Source organism: Paralichthys olivaceus, chromosome 21 (genome assembly GCF_024713975.1).
Source record: "Paralichthys olivaceus isolate ysfri-2021 chromosome 21, ASM2471397v2, whole genome shotgun sequence".
Taxonomy (NCBI): domain Eukaryota; kingdom Metazoa; phylum Chordata; class Actinopteri; order Pleuronectiformes; family Paralichthyidae; genus Paralichthys; species Paralichthys olivaceus.
This window is the reverse complement of record NC_091113.1, coordinates 16,352,501-16,370,360: the sequence shown is the minus strand read 5'-3', so window position 1 is coordinate 16,370,360 and position 17,860 is coordinate 16,352,501. Positions and strand designations below refer to the sequence as shown.

The window sequence follows — 17,860 nt, the reverse complement described above, 5'->3', positions numbered from 1 at the left end:
TTGTCTGGTTAGCTCACTAGCATATAATCAGTTAGCTCTTTAGGACAGAGATGATCAAAAAAGCACAGATTGTCTATCCTGTGGTCTGCAGCCATCAAACATGTATTGAAGACAATGGGCTGTGAAGATGATGGTCTCTCACCTGCAAGGACTTGTTGTTCCCTGAGTCGCCCCAATAGAATTGCAAATTACCAAATAAATAATGTGTTATTGTTATTGTTGCTTGCTGTAGATTGAATTTGAATTGATTTAAAAACTAAAATGATACACTTTTAATACAATGTTTTTACTTAATTGTATAGTTTCTTTATTTAGCCTAAATATAAAAATAAAAATGTGACTTTCATATTTTAATATGAATTAATGTACTTCTATGAATAATATACATTTTCTTATTCAGCTTCCTGTCATTTTATATGTACAGCACGTGTATTTGTTTAGACTTGATTTGAGGTCATGTAGCTCTAAGACCCCATCTAGTCTTCTGTTGAAGGAGTCCATGGAACTCTTATATATCCTATAATGGTTCCAGACCATAATCTCTACATTCACTGCCAGAGACGTCAACTCAACTGTGAGGAGGGAGGTTTTATTTTGAAAATCTGAGGATCTCTTCTCAGCTCATTACTGTAAATTGACAGTGATACAGTGTAATAACAGTGTGTGTGTGTGTGTGTGTGTGTGTGTGTGTGTGTGTGTGTGTGTGTGTGTGTGTGTGTGTGTGTGTGTGTGTGTGTGTGTGTGTGTGTGTGTGTGTGTGTGTGTGTGTGAGGAGGAGTGAACTCAGCGTCGTCAGAGGAAAGTTTACAGCGGCTCAGTTCAGCGGAAGTGAACTGCGGTGAACAGGTGTCAGCAGCTCTGTTGTTGTGCGACTCGCTGTAAAGTAAAGTTTGAGCAGAGGACACAGAGTTTGAATCGGTCAGAAGAGTTCCAACATGTCGAGCCTCCGACCCAGACTGTGCAAGCTGGAGAAAGAATCCAGCGGCTACGGATTCCACCTGCACGGGGAGCGGGGCAAGACCGGCCAGTTCATCCGGCTGGTGGAGCCCGACACCCCGGCCGCCGCGGCCGGGCTCCTCGCCGGCGACCGGCTCGTGTTCGTGAACGGGGAGAACGTCGAGGGCGAGAACCACCAGCAGGTCGTCGCCAGGATAAGAGCCACCTCCGGGGCTCTGGAGCTCATCGTGGTGGACGCGGAGACCACCGAGCTGCTGAAGAAACACGGGCTGCAGTGCCGGAAAGAGTTCGCCACGGAGGGGATCCCTCTGCCCGGCGGGGACGGCGACTCGGAGCGGGCGGACGCACAGAGCAACGGCACCCCGAGGGAGTCCAGCCCTGTCCCGCGGGAGAACGGGGACACGTCCTCGGAGAGGCTGAGTGTCAGCTCCAGCAACAAGGTACGGAAAGTCCCTCTGTTTAACCCACTGCACACTTCTATCATGTGTTTGTTTCCAGGTTTCAATATATACAGCAGAATATTATTTAAAAAGAACTATTTGACTTGGAATTATTGTTGAATCACTGAGTTTCGTAGTTCAGAAACTGTTTCTTCAAAAACTATCCAGATGGAAATGTGTGTTTTTTGGAAACCCAGCGTTTTTATACCTGATAAATGAAGGTACTTCACAACATCAGTGCGTGAGTAATATTTAAAAAATGATATCGTCATAAACACATATAGATACTTGTTTTGCAGAATCTTTTACAATGGCCAATACATCCATATATCTAACACATACAAATAATATAGGAGTCAGATCAGTCAGATTGAACAGCAACATGTCAGAGCCCCTGGTTTGTATCCTCTTATGGAAGTCAGCAGTACCTGTGAGCTGAAGAGGATACATGGGAATAGGTTCCCTACCAAGTGGCCACTAACAGAGAGGTGACAGATCACAGCGGAACGCTCCAGGCCTTGACTTATTCCTGTGGAATCTTTTCTTCGTCATATAAATGTACAGGAATCTCTCTGCTTCCCGTTTTTAATTGCCCGTCAAGTTGGGCTTGTTGGAACAGATGCCTTGCCAAACAGATGCATGTCAGTGAGACACCTCTTTCTAACACCATTAGCGCTTTAAGAGATATGAACTGACATAATGGAATAAGAATGATCTTATTGCTTGACCAGATGTTCAACGATTTGAAATGTCTTAATAATCTTTGTAGAAAGGCCCTTTATTTCGTAACAATACTAATTGTCTGGCTTCCTATCCTGGAATGTGAGACTGCGCCACATTTAAAACTGAAGTACATTGCTAACTTTTTTTCTTAGGTTCACCATAATCCTGCGTCTGTGAAAGAGCAGGCTTTTTTTGTCGGTTATAAAACAATTTCATAACATTATTCTTTCAAAGGCTTGTAAACCCTGATTTAAATGTTGTGTAACAGCAAAATAGCCTCATTGAGGAGGTGTTAAGCTGTGAGGGACTCTGAACCAAACCTGGTTGGAATATTACTCAGGGGGGTGTTTCCAGATGATTAACTTTACGAGCTGACCATGCAGTCATATGGGTCAAAAACAACAAGACTCTGGTCTGATATCCAAGATATCTTCACAAATAATTAAAAGGGAGACAATCTAAAGCTGGTATTGGTCTGAAAACGATTGCTCATCATATGATGGCATTTCATGATTGAAGAAAGACCTGAAGAAGTCACAAAATGATGTCATGTAGTGAAAATCTCTGCATCCAATAGGACTTTAGACACAATCTAAAGCTGTTATAGACTATAAAACAATTTATGATCACAAAGTAGGTGTGACGTAATCAAACGAAATATATTTACTGAAAATTCTTACTTAGTATGAATAACAAATTAATGAATCATAATGAAATAAGATTTTTACAATGTAAAAAAGTATTGCCTGATATATATACGGAAACTGCATCAATCAACTGATAATGAACAAAAACATGTATAATAATGTATTAATATAGCACCTTTAAAAACAGGGTTTACAAAATGCTTTGACAGACAAAGCAGACAGAAGATACTCGACCGACATTAATGAAAACAACTAAGAATTAAAAGCAGCAAGAAGACAGCATCACGTAAAAGCAGTCGATACAATTAAAAAGAATAGCAACAATAAAAAAGAGAAAGAACGATATTACGAACAAGAAAATAGAATGAATAAATAGAATAAAAACAATAAAGATGACATCACACTAAGGCAAATCTGTAAAGTCCTGAGTATCCAAGGCTGGCTCATATGGGGGTTAACAGTTTTGTTATGTGGTTTAGGGCAAGACCATGGAAGTTATCAGTAAAACCTTAAAATCCATTCTAAATCTAAAACAGCCAATGAAGAGAAGCCAGTACAGGGGTGACGTGATCTTGTCTATAAGTAACTGAACGCGTCTACAAAATAACAGTATTTACAACGTTGATAAGAAAAAACAGTTTGTGACATAATGGAGGAGTGTGTCAAAGTATTTAAACATAAGAAAATGTCTGATAGAGATGAAGGGAGCAGCAATGACAATTCAATTGAGGAGTTATTGTCAGCAATGGTGTAGAGTATGTGAGTTGGCATATTATATATCAAGCAGTCTTGTTGCGATCATAGTCCACTCTATCTAGGATCACAATCTATGATATAATCCAAGAAGTTTTAGGCCTTAAAATGTCTAAAATACAACTTCGACAAGTCTTTAAAACGGATAGGAAGTTTTAAATATGTTTAGGTCTCTCCTGATAGGTTGCTTAAAGGTGAAGTGTGTAGAATTAAGTGATATCTAGTGTTGAAGTTGCATGTTGCAGCTGAACACCCCTCACCTCACCCTCTCCTTCCAAACATGAAAAAGAACCTGTGGTAGCTTCAGTTGTTATAAAAACTCAAAAGGTGTTTAGTTTGTCCAGTCTGGACTAATGTAAAAAACATGGAGGCCTCTGTAGAGAGGGTCCCCTCCATGTAAATATAAAGTATTTAAATATAAAGGGCCTTACACACTGGTGCTTTAAATCATCAGTGATGTATCTCTTCATAACACTAGTAGTTTCCACTTTAGCAGTGCGTGTTCCCATAACGTATACACAGCTGACACAAGACCTTAGAGAATTTGGGCGGCCAACAGAAATAAGTCCCGATGCTGATTACGTAATAATTAAATTAAATTTGAAAGAGCAATCACCCCTGGGAGAAGTCCATCCAAAAGTCTGTCTTGCACTTAGTCAGTTCGACTTTCAGGCTTTTAGGGCTGTTCAGGCAAATTGAGCTACTTTTAGGATTGTCAAGTTATAAACTTATTTTAAACCACCACCAAATGTCTGCTATCACCCAATATGGTTTGTATTCACTTGTATTTGAAGGTTACTCTGGACACTAAAAATCAGTTAAGCATTGAAAGAAAAGTTAACTGAGATCAAGAGCACAGAAGAGGGGACTGCAGCCAAGGGAGAAGAGCTCAGATTAATAAAGCCCAGTTCTTGAGTACACACAGAGCATGACTAATGGTCTGATACCAGCCTCCCAGTGGGAAACACTCGAGTGGGCTGGCCACTGATGACGTAAAACTAGCCCTGCTGAGCATAAAAATGTTAAAACAATTGTTTCTTTCACATCTTTGTCGGTGGTTAGACTTGGTATTGCAGTCCAGGGCTCAGTCAATAACCTGTCGTCGCTCTAAATATACCCGAAACCTTTATGATGCTAGTCTTAACAATGAGCTGGACATCTTATTCTGCAGAGATTGCCTTTTTTTTTCCGGAAGATAAAAGCTTGAACTGAGTGAGCATGTCATCATATTATGGTAACATCCTGGCCTCCAGCGACTCAGTCCTCCAGCACACCAAGAACTCTGTTGGTCACCATAGAGACTCCCAGCAGCAGAAAGAGAAGAGGCTTTTGTCAGCAGTGTTTGCATGGGGAGAAAGACTTCTAGGCCAGGGAGGGAAAGCAGAGAGGGCTCTCACGCCTCAGCAAGGAGGCCACACTGACCCTGAAATACCTACACCCTCACTTTACATACGCTGTCAATGGGGCTGGAGTGGAATGAGGATATGTGTGTGTGTGTGTGCATGAAATAACAGTTTGTTCTCTATACTTGTAGATGTGAAAATGTCAAATAAATGATGAGATAATAGGATCATAGATGAATGGGTGTTCAACGAGTGGAGGCGAGGTTTAATTTAATGAGGTTCGGGACCAAACAAAATTAGTTGCTGCCATTTCACTGCTGTGAGGTAATTTGCACCGCTGCTCAGAGAAAATGTGTTTGCTGGTCAGCTTTTAATCGACAATCCATTGGTTACACAAGACACTGACCTTCCACATTTACCCTATTGTCAACACCACTTTTCACCCTGTGTTTCTTTGCACTCTATAAAACCTGGATGCATATGCTCTGAGTGAAGGCCACGAGGCAGCGCTCATCTTTCAAAGGGATCATTTCTTCTTCAGTGTTTCACAACATATCTTATCACTCGGTTAATAGAAGCCACGGAAATAGCAATTAATCTGCCACTTTGCTGAGTCGGGACTGGAGAAGCGACTGCTGTAGATCAAGATTACCTCGATGTTACTCAACGTGGCTGCAGTTGGTTTACTCCCTTGACTGAAGGTTTGCAACCAAAATCTATAGTATCAAACCAAAAACATTACAATCTGGACTTCTTTAGTACTGGTGCTGCAATCAATGATTCTAATCAAGTGTCTCATGCAGAGACATGACCACAAGCATTTTGCTTATGTGCTAATGCACTGATGAGTTGTGAGTCATGCTGTTGCTTTACAAATACTGGACTTAGTACAGGTTTAAATATTTCATTATATTCTTTCAGTTTTTAAAATACTTTCCACCATATAAATATATATATATATATATTCATTCTATTTGATATCTGATTGTATGTTATACCTGAACCACGCCCATTATTAATGAAGAGCCATTTAGAACCATGCGCCTCATGTGGACAGCTTAAATGCACTTGTGCCGTGATGTTTTGGACCATGAGCATTGAAAACAGAGCCCTTTTTGTTGACTGGACATTGCTGTGTTCACTGGTAAATTATTATTCAAAATTTTATAGACAATAATTGGGGGGATTGCACCACCATCCTTAAATTCTGTGGTGATGCTACCCTGCCCTAAAAAATACTCTGTTAAACAGAAGTATTCAAGTACTTGAATTGAATTTTTAAAAAATAATAAAAAATTGTATTTTCTCATCTAGAAATTTATAATTAACAGCCACGGTTAAAAAGATTGTTTGTTTTTATTTATTCTCTATTCTTATACAGAAAGCACTGAAATATACCGTATGTGCCTTTATTTATATTTATAGAGTTTTTCCAGTTTTGATGACCACTCAAAGTGCTTTACAGTCCTGTTTTCCCATTCAGTCATTCACACAAACATTCATACAGTGCATCTATGTGCAGCATGTTCTCTATCACACATCACCCATACACTGCCAGTACAGTGTATCTTGCCCAAGGACAAGAGATCTATCCGCCAACCTCATGTTTCATGGACGACCCACTCCACCTCTTGAGCCACAGCCGCCCTATTATCCACAACAGACTTCATTAAAATGCTGTTGGCATCATCTGACTGAGATCATCACTGTCTCATTGTTTTCTCTGGGACATACTCTAAATAAAGATGCAACAGTCATTGCCCCACAGTCCTTTCCTAGGATTTCATTCTTAGGATTTAAGAACATGAAACATCCATTAATTCTCTGCATTTTTGTTTAATCAAGACTTTGGAGCCATCGCTACTGTGATCTTTTTGATCCCTTCAGCATTGACTGGACCGTGAAGTTAAGCTGACCACTGAACGTCTGCAGATCCGTCAAGATTTTATCTGTGGCTTTGGGATGACAGGGATTATAATTCCATGTGGTGCAAGTAATTAGTATTAGTGTCTTTGAAGCCTGAAAGAATTGATTAGACTATGGGGCTGTTTCCTCATGCTATAGCTTCTGGCTGCTTCTTTGATCAGTCAGCAGTTGCTCAAGTGAGTATCCGGCAAATACTATATGTTCTGAAAAATGGACATTGTAGATACTTGTCACCCTTTAGATATTCAGTCAATCCATACAAGATTCGGTGAAGCATCCATTTACAGCTGCTTATCTAAGTCAGGGACATGGTGGCAGGGTGGTCTCCTGATTTTCCTCTTGCCTTCCACTCAACCCAGCTTCTCCATGGGCAAGCTGATTTTTCCAAGGGATGGTTCACCGAAAAATTAAAATCCACTCATTATCTACTCACCACTATGTCAGTGGAGGGGTGGGCGAAGTGTTTGAGTCCACAAAACACTTCCAGAGTCTCAGGGGTGATGCTGATCTTTGGTAAAGGATTGCAACAAGTGGCCCCTGTGCTTCAAACTGTTTATTACCTTCGCCAAAGAGGTCATGTTTAACTCAGGACTTTTTGTTGATTTGTCAGTTTATTTAGAAGATTACGCAAAAAAAGTAATTGACTGATGTTTGGTGCAGATGTAGATTAAGGACAGGTTTTCAGACCACTTTTGTTTTTCTTCCATTGTTCGATTTGTTGATGGCATTATCTGCTCAACTGAGTGCTATTCTAGTTTAACATAAAAAGACAAGTAACTTTTCTTCAAATGTCCATGTTTTCTTGTTGTTTTTTGTTAGTTTTCACCTCATCTTGGTGTTTGAACTCTAGAAATAAGGCCAGGTTATTTTTCTCCATCAAACTCAAACACTCCACCAAGCTTTGGTGTGACGACTATTCTCTGCTCCCTGGTAGTTCTTGTTGTAATTGTGGCTAAATTGTGTCTTGTGTTTAAGAATAATAAATATTAAAATCATTTTAGGTGCATTTGGTCGGCAGGGACCATGTCTATAACCACACACACACAGACACAGAGCAATACAAACATGACTTCATACATACACATGGCACACTCCACTGTCAGCAGATGAAACATTAGCTGTTCGATGGAACCTGCATGTGAAGAAACCACTTCCTGTCCTTGTAGCTTGTTGCTGTAGAGCTGAAGCTACACTGTTTGTCTTTGTCTCAGCCAGTTAATGATAACCACAGTGCTACATGCAGTGGCACTTCTGTGTAGTGTAGTGTGTGTGGGATTATGTAAGATAATACCCTCCTCAGACAATAAACACAAAGCTATTTCCTAATCCGGCAAGTGCATAGTCTTTCTGTATCGACAGTTCGGACGTCACACAGCAAAATACAAGTGTCTGTCTTTCTCAGTGGAACCTTCATATGTGTCACAACACATTGAGCTGTCAGGGAAACCTGTTAGGGTGGTGCTACAAAAATAGCTCAGTTTGTAGACATGGGACAGTCATCCTGTAGCTTTAGAACTATCAGAACATGTGTCGGGGTGTAGCCTTGTTTCACTTCTGTAGAACTGAGCCCGGAGAAATCCTCACACCACATTCTGTTCAGTGTTTTTACCCTCAGGTCAAGGTCCTCCCAACAAGTCAGTCTTCATTATACCACATCGGAGCACAGGCCCTGATGTTTAACTACAGCGAGCTGTAAAACCATTAACCTTTGATATTTGCAAGCTTAGGGAATGTTTACTGTGGCTGGTGCCGTCACAGTAAAACCAGGCTAATGCCGCAGTCAAACTGTGGCTGTTTGTCGCAGTTTACACACAAGAGGTGATTTCTATGACAGTACATATGTGGAAAGAGTCATCCACTGAGTCTACAACCACACTTGGGTGTTTAAGCTTCACAATGCATCACTTTTGCCACGTTTACAACTGGTGTTCACACTTCAGCTCCTGAAACGTACTTGGCAATTCCAAATTAAAAAAACAATGAAGCCTAGAACCAGGCCTATGACACAGGAGTCATTTCCTGATCCTCAGGATGCTCTGACTATGTACAACTATGAATGAACTACATGACGATGCCTGAGAGAAAACACACACACAGGCACAGTTATCACAATGTATTATCCTATGATTCATCACACCTCTATCGCATTGTCTTGGATGATGAATTTCTAGGTTTTTTTGGCATTGCTGTTCCTTGTTTTTCATCTTTTCTGCAATGAAGCAACCAACAACCAACCTGCTTGTTGTTTCAGTGTGTGTGAAAGGTCATGTGTGTATGTTATGTGTTAGTATGGATGGAGATTATTTCTAAGGTGCTAACCACTTTCGACTTATTACTTTTACTGGCTGATCCTTACAGACAGCAGTGTATCTCATTCCCTTGTGGTAGCTTTGTTGTAGTCATAGCTGCATTTTACTTTTGTGAAGCGGCCTTACAGATTTCCTTTTTCTTTCTGACTGACAAGGGACAGTGTACAACAGGTCAGTTAAATTAAAACATGTTAAATCAGGACATTCTTTTCAGGGTCTTTTACAAGGTGGCCAAATTGCTCGCTGAGTGGAGTGTAAAGTGTCCACTAAAATTCTTAATTGAAGAAACACACTGCTCGTGCATCTGCAGATTGTAGAGTTAGTCTGGGCAGAGGTCGCGTTGCGGTTGAGACAGTGAGCACTTGTCCCTCTGAGCTCATACTCTTCAGATCTTTCATCAGACCTGACAGTCAGAGTATTTGGCCATCAGGGCTACAAGGCCGTGCTTGCTTCTGAACTACGGTTTTTCATTCTATATGGGATGCTTCCTGTCAGTTTGGCTGCAGGGAAAAAGTTCCTTAACTCAAATGTCAAGGATAAAAAACTCAACCAAGGTCACGACAGATGAATATATAACTTTGACCACTTTTATTCCTAACCTGTCTAGATAGATAGATAGATAGAGTACTTTATTCATCCCCGGAGGGAAATTAAGGTGTCATAGCAGCTTGTGTATCGGAACACAACAAAACACAATGCAATAGAACAAAACAAAACAAAACATTTAGGTAAAAAGAACAGAAACAGAAACACAAGATGAATAGGCAGACAAGTAGTGCAGTGGCAATATGATGATAATAGTAATAATGATATGATGGTAATGTTATTGTTAGACAGTATATAAGAATATTAGTACAGTATATATTTATATATATATATATAGTATACAATATAACATAATATATATTTATATAGACAGTAATTATACCAATATAATAGCAGTATATAGTAATAATGGCAGCAATAGTATATATAATAATAATAATAGTAGTAGTAGTAGTGATAATAATAATATAATAATAGCATGTACACATGTATAAATATGTGTATATAGACTTGTAAATCCGAAGAATATACAGAGAATATGCAGAGTATGATATAATATGATATGATATATAATATATAGTAGGGTATAATTATAAGTACTTGACTATACAATATACTGGCAGTGTAAGAATACGTGGACTGGATGTGCAAAAGACAATATTATTGTATAAAAAGGTCTGTAATATTAAAGTGGTCAGTCTACACTGAATATGACACAAGATTCTCCTTTACTGTAGGTATTTTTTCATGTTGTCAGGGATGTGTATAGACAAATAATAAATCAATAATATAAATAATATAAATAAAGAATACTGTACTTTTTATTCAAAGAGCAAGTTTTTACAGACTGTGAGGCAAGAAGAGAGATGTGGGGAGAAGTGCTGTGTGATGTGAAAGAGAGAGGTGTAATAAAACAACACATTAGTTTCTGCAGTTTGGTGATGCACAGCTACAGCAGCAGAAAGTGCCTTGAGTTCAGCTTGTGCAGTAATTTGTTTTTAAATGTGTTTCAAAAGTCACACTGCTCTGTCATGGTCTGTATTTATATTGTACTTTTCTAGTCTCGATGGCCTCCAGTTTACTGTATGAGTTTTTTATTTCTTCATTAGTAGTTTGCCATTCACACACATTAATACAATGCATCTGGGCAGCACCCAAATATTTCTATTTGGGGTTCAGTTCAGCATGCGGAATGGGGAAAACTTGGCTCCAACCGCCGACCTTCTGGTTAGAGGACGACCCACTCTACCCCCCGAGCCCCTACATCTGAGCATATTCATGATACATATGTTTTCAGATTGTTAAATGTTTAGAAATCTTCTGATGCAGAAGTCATGGATACTTATTTTTGTAACATCGAAGTTTTGCAATGATAGTTCATTACATCCAAAAGAGTAGTTGCTAATCGCTAATTTAACACATTAGAATGGTGCCAACTTTTTGGGGGATGGGGGCAGTTCTGGTAATTGAAAATATATAAAAATAATCAATGCATGGTGTGAATAGTTTGAGTGGCCCTGTACTATTTAGCGTTCAGAGCATTCGCTGTATCTCAATGTGCACTGACATATTGTACATGACTGGTATTTAACAAGTAACATTATTACATGGGTAACATGCCTCTGGCTGTAATATACTGGTGGTCAAAGTAGTATGTTCCACTGCATAACACTTGCTAACAGCATGTATGTGACAAAATGTAGCATATCATGAAGGGGCATACCACTCGTTAACATGGTAAGAATCAGTAGGGCCAACTGAATACTGCACTGCTGCAGCTGTCAATGTCGGGAATGAAATGTAATGCAATTTTATCATTGGCTTATCGTCGGCCAGTCACATTTTATATTACAGAAGTATTTCAGATAGATGTGGGGTGTGGAAACTCTTTATGTGTATCTACAGTAGAGGTTTGCTTGAGCAACCAAACACTGAAAATAGTCCCAGAGTTAATATGCGGAAGAGACTCTGCTGGACTTCACCCCGTGGTGTCATTAGCATACAGCAACCGCTGTCGCTGCACAGTTTGGCAGTGTGTGGCTCTGCTGACACTGTGGTTTTCAAGTGTGTCACCCACAGATGCTGTGAAACACAAAAACTCTCTACACTGACTCAACGTGTCTATATTATTGTAATCCTTTGAGATGTACAGAAATGATCCGTGTTCAATCAGTTCGCAGCTTCAGTAAAAAGTACCACATGCTGAGGCCAAAGAACAAAAGGCTGTTCTATACAGGCAAAGACTCCTGCTGGCCGAATTATTAAAGGAGGCTGGGGTGAAGCATTTTATTTCAGCCCTGCCAGACGGGACGATCGTGACTTGATCCACTTCTCACTGAGGATAGTACCGAAATTGTCAACAGTTTTGAATCTGATCAGTAGGGAACCCGGCCTGGTATTCTCTCTGAGCTTCTCTCACTCCCTCCATTATCCCTCCTCCACCCTGCTGGGTGCTGTCACAGCGCCCAGGACCGTGGCCCGTTAGGACTCTCTGTGCTCAGGCTGACGAAAACAACAGACTTTATCCAGTAGGCAGAGAGTAAAATCTGACCAGCAACATATGTTAGTTGTAAGCCCGAGGCATAGACCTACCTGAGCATATCGGTCACATGGAGAGAAAGAGGGACTAAGGTGATGCTGGTGGTGTAATCAAGAGAATAGTGGAGACGGGAATCAAACATGTCTGTATCCTGTGTTTCCTCACAGTTCTTTATATTGTGCATTGATTCACTGGCAGAGAGGCAAAGCTAAAGCGTGAGTGAGAGACAGAGGTGGCAGTCTATCTCTGGTCAGCTCCTGTGCCACAGGCCGATTCTCTGCTCCCCCGTGGTGCAGTAACTGGATTAAAGTCTGCTCGTTCACCTGACCTCATGGGTTCAAATACTCTACAGCAGCCAAGGAGTGCTTGTTAGATCAGCTGCCTTGACTCACCTTTTGGAGATCCGTCAGAGTAATCAGAGTAATGTGTCAACATGATGAATGCCACTTTGATTGGTATTCAATCTGAGCAAACATGCACGAGGACGGCAAATTAGCACAATTAACACCCCGATAATACCAAACAAGGCTACTCACTAGTGCGCGCTAGTGTTCATTCATGAAAATATAATATCAATATCAATTTCGAAGAGTAAAAAGAATAATTTTTCAAGTTTACAAATTAGAGTCAAATTGATTTATGAGATCGAGGAAAGCAGAGGTATTATAAAATTTGAATCGACTGTTTAAGCCCCTTGCCAAGAAGGAGGTATATTCCTCTGCTTGTTGTAGACTGTAGTGCACAGCATTGTGTACCTTGCACCTCACCTCTTATATAATCCTTATCTTCTTCATTAACAACCGGGAGTTACATGGGTTTTGTCATAAATGTGTGATTCCATCCAAAGGTTCATCCAAGATCCCAAGATCAACCTGCCCCAGCCGGGACACTTAACCAATCATCTCCCTTCCTGATTTCACATTAACCCCTGTATCAATGTACAAGCCAGGTTGTGAGTGTGTGTGCCTTGAGTCAGTGCTGAGGTTGCAGTAGCTGATCGTCATGGTCACTCAGCAGAGAATCATTTACAGATGTGCCACAGATAGCAGAGGATGTTGGACAGATAGCTGATGTTTTATCAGGTGATGGAAGTGCAGCAGAGGAAGGGGGGGGGGCATTTTATCAGGGCCTCCACTGTTACTGCACATGTTAGCTGTAAAAAGGTTTACAGGCCATTTTTTTTACATAGATATGAAGGTCAATTTCTGCTCGGTAATGAAAAAAGACTAAATAATGTTAAAGGTTCAGTGTGTAGAATTTAGTGATATTGAGTGTTGAAGTTGCATGTTGCGGTTGAACACCCCTCCCCTCACCCTCTCCTTCCAAACATGAAAAAGAAACTGAAAACATCATGAGGATTATTCTGCATTACATTTCTGCAAATAGATCCCTTTAACCTAAATCTTACACACTGGACTTTTAAGATTTAGTCATAGTTTTGACAAAGGGTCAACATTCTGAGTGAGGAGCATGAAAGTTTACATCAGGCTAAGAATAAATAACAAGGAGTGGTAGTAATACATTACTTTTTCAAGTCACATCCACAGTATATGGCTGAAAAGAATGGTGTTTTTCACTGGCCAATGTGCAATAAAGAGGACATGGCAGCATAAAACACAATTTATGAAACAATAAAAAACACAACAAAAATGTAAACACAGCACAGAGCTTTAAGGGTTTAAAGGGTACATGTAGTGGTTAATTAATAGTATATTACTATAATATGATTATAAATCAAAAATACAACTGTCAAAATTATGGGACGGCAATTCAAATACTTTTTATCATGCGGGTGTTTTTCCTCAAGCCTCTCAGTTTGAGAGCAGGACCTGATCTCATTTTCAGATTTTGTAATTCTCTCATTGTGTTTGTTTGTGTGTGCGTGTGTGTGTTGGTGTGCAGGATGAGAAAAGTGAGCTGCGGCCTCGTCTCTGCCACATGAAGAAGGCAGCTAACGGCTACGGCTTCAACCTGCACAGTGAGAAGACTAAACCGGGCCAGTTCATCAGAGCTGTGGACAAAGACTCCCCAGCGGAAAGTGCCGGACTCAGACCACGGGACAAGATCATCCAGGTACACAACACACAGGCTCCCTCACTACTGTGTGTGTGTGGGATTTCTTATGTTTATTTGTGTGTCAGCTGTAATCCTGTGACAGCAGGGGGAAACTGCAGTGTTAGGAGACACAGAGTGTACATTAGTGAAATGTGCGTATGTTTCTATGTGTGTGTCTTGTCCGTAAAGAGGGATTTCTGGTGTGTTTCTCATGCGCATTGCATGTTTCTCCCTTTATGTGTGATTGTGTGTGATGACCAGTGTTCACACCACGGTGAACCAAGACATCAAGCGATGAGGAGTAGAAGGGTAACTCTCTAAAACCAACATCGGGGTGTTTGTTAGTGAGGTGGAGGAGAAGAATCACAGGATGGTTGGTGGTCACAGCAGTGATGTCATCGATAAAGAAAACACACTGATACTATAGAGTACTAAAGAAAGAACAGTGCCTGAAATAAAAACAAATCTAATTCAAAGGTGGAGGCAAAACAAAAAACTGCTTCATACTGTCAGAATGTGAGGGAACTTGTTGTCTTGTTCTGAGACAATTTTGATGTCCGCCATCTATAAAATTAAACAGAATTCTATATTTAAAATGATTAAAAGAAGTTCTATAGAAAGATAAATATTACACAGTGTTAATCATACCACACACAGACCTGTCGGCTAATGAACCAGAGTGGTAAGTACTTGTGGTACTGGGATGGTTCGGTTCCGTCGGGTGGGTCTGCGTAATACTGGACTTAGTTCAGCACAAATATTCAAGATCACAGATTTATAGAATCTATATCAGCTGATTAGTCATCATCATCATCATCATCATGGGACAAAAACTCTTTGTGATTCTCTGAACACTTGTTTCTTCCTCATCCTTCCATTGGCACACTCCTCTATCAGTGCCAGGGCATCCATCACGCAGCATGACACCACATCAGTGGATCCTAACCTTCACTCCGGGATGTTATTTGGAAATAGAAGTTGGAAAGTGAATAGTTTTTCTTTATTTTTTGGGAGTCATCTCCAGTGTGCTCGTTGCACCTGATGGCACAGTCACGTTCCCTGCAGCGATTTTACACACACTCGTAATTGATGCTACACTCACAGTGTTAGAAGATATTAGAAACTATTAATGACTCAACAACTCTGCTGTTTAATGGTTTCATGTGATTTACTGTAAGTTGTTTTACATCTTTTTGAATTGAAGGTTTGTATGGAACAGTTTAGCACAAACAACGCTGATGGTTTTAATTTTAATGATGAAGTGGATCAATAATCTGCTTCAGTTCACCTCCTCATGTCTGTATCGTCATTTTCCCGTCTCCAAAATGTTCGTACTCATGGGTCAGAGTTAGCATGGAAGTCCGCACATTCTCTCGTCAATTTTGTTTTTGTATGTACGCAACGGTTATAAACGAGGCCCCAGGTCTTTTGGCCACGTTGAACAGGCTCAGAGTTAATCCACTTACTGTTTCTGGGGGAGCCGAATTACAGTCTGCAGGACCTCTCACGTGCGGGAGAGAAGCAACAATACGAGAACCGGACGTGTACAGTTGTGGTATAATCCTGCATGTGTGCAATATTCTCATTGACAGGCAGTAAACGGAACGTGGTGGGGGTTTAAGAGGTGGATTTGGGGAAACAGAATCCTGAGAATGTGATGAATTCTTTGCAGAGGTCATGGGTCACTTGAGATGAACACGTTCTGTACCAGCGTGGGAGCTGGTGAGACTGAGGCGTTCCTGACAGTATTCCAACCTCAGCTCTTCCTCCCACTGGAATTCCTTAGTCATTCATCTCCCTGGATGCTTGACTAGTTCCAACACTGGGAGTATGCTTGCACGCCACGCCCTGCAGTAACCGTACCAGACATTTGCCAGCACTGGTTTGGGGAACCGTTATATATTATATCTTTACTTTGAAATATCAGGATGAATCACCTGCTTCGCCCTTCTCTTCTTTGTGGGAGTGAGGATCATCATATTATTTATGATCTATGTTCCAAGAAACTGGAATGTCTCCACCAGTGAAAGCAGACGTCCCTGTCCTCATTTTGAAGGATTGAGTAAAATGGAAGATATTAGACTGCTTTGATATTATATAAATACAGTTCAGGGCCTGAAACGTACACATTTTTATTGCAAAAGTAATAAAGATCTTTATTCACACAAGAGGACATTTGGACACAGCAGAATGTTTCATTAAATTCTGGTGTTGGAGGCCTCGTTCAGACTCCTTCTGGCCAGAACAACTATACAGATGTGTCCATTGTCAGTGTGTGTGAGTGAGCTGTGTCAGTGTCAGTGTGTGTTATTACAAATAAATACGTATTCTCATTTGGAAAGAATCAATATGTGACAATCAGTGTTAATATTCTTGTGGTGGCCACGAATAGATCATCAGATAAAGACATGTGATCTCAGCAGCTGGTATAATCCCATGAGCATATATTTTATGAAAGATCACAGGGACCTTATATGAATCTGGAAATAAATATTATGTAGATGAAGGAAGAGGTTGGCAGAGGAATACAATCATAGCATTTGTAGTTACTGCTATGTTGAGATTAACATTGGACTTCTCCTCCTCTCCTCCTCTCCTCAGGTTAATGGAGTGTCTGTAGTCGGAATGCAGCACTCAGAGGTGGTCGGAGCCATCAAGGCCGGAGGAGAGCAGACCCAGCTGCTGGTGGTCGATGCTGAGACTGAAGCGTTCTTCAACAGATGCAATGTTCTGCCCACTGAGGAACACCTCACTGGTAACACACACACACACACACACACACACACACACACACACACACACACACACACACACACACACACACACACACACACACACACACACACACATACACACACAGAGACACCCACATGTTTTTGCGAGAGACTTTGGATAAAGAGAGGCCTTTATGTTTTCTTTCCCCACTGTAGGACCTCTACCAGAGCCAGTGTCAGACAGAGCAGCATCAGGGGACGAAGAGGTGAGGGTCACTACACACACATGCACACACACACACACACACACACACACACACACACACACACACATGCTCTCTGACAGATAGTAGCCTGGAAATGCCCTGCTGATCCTCTGGACATTCCTGGTAGCAGATTAGGACTTCTGGTCAGTGTTGTGTGCAGCTGTCTTCACGTGCTCTGTCAGGTCTGGCCTGTAAAACTCTGCCACACAGATACTGATACTGTTTATTCAGTACGTCTGCAACTGTTTTGATTTACCGTAGAAATGCATCATGTATTTTGATTTGCCAAAGGGGCTGAATTTGTTTTTCATTATGAGTGCGTGCGATTTGGTGCGTGCGATTTGACTTTAAGATACTGTTGGGCCTTGGCATAGGTGCACGCTCTACTACTCTTGCTGTTACTGTTATTGCTGTATTCATTCGACGTTGTTTTGGTCATAATAGATCCACACCTTTGCTACCTGGGATTTTGGAGTGTCAATACAACCCACGCACAACCGTTTATACTTCAAATAAACTCTTTCAAAGTACTCACGCTGGTACCCATTTGTTGGAATGGATATAATGACAAAGCATTCAGAAAACATACCATCACCCTTCTCCCCAGTAACCAAGTGAATAGAATGATAAATAATTAGGTCG

The 17,860-nt window shown here is 40.8% G+C and overlaps 1 protein-coding gene across 1 annotated transcript in view; it reads left to right on the top strand.

The window, feature by feature from the left end:
- Positions 1-611: 611 nt before the first annotated feature.
- nherf1a (NHERF family PDZ scaffold protein 1a) overlaps positions 612-17,860 on the top strand; it is a 21,680-nt gene continuing 4,431 nt past the window's right edge. Inside the window, exons 1-4 of the mRNA XM_020082886.2 lie at positions 612-1,397; positions 14,086-14,256; positions 16,840-16,993; positions 17,169-17,218. Of these exons, the coding sequence (XP_019938445.2) occupies positions 936-1,397; positions 14,086-14,256; positions 16,840-16,993; positions 17,169-17,218 (837 nt within the window). The 5' untranslated portion in view covers positions 612-935. The remainder of the gene's footprint in view (positions 1,398-14,085; positions 14,257-16,839; positions 16,994-17,168; positions 17,219-17,860) is intronic.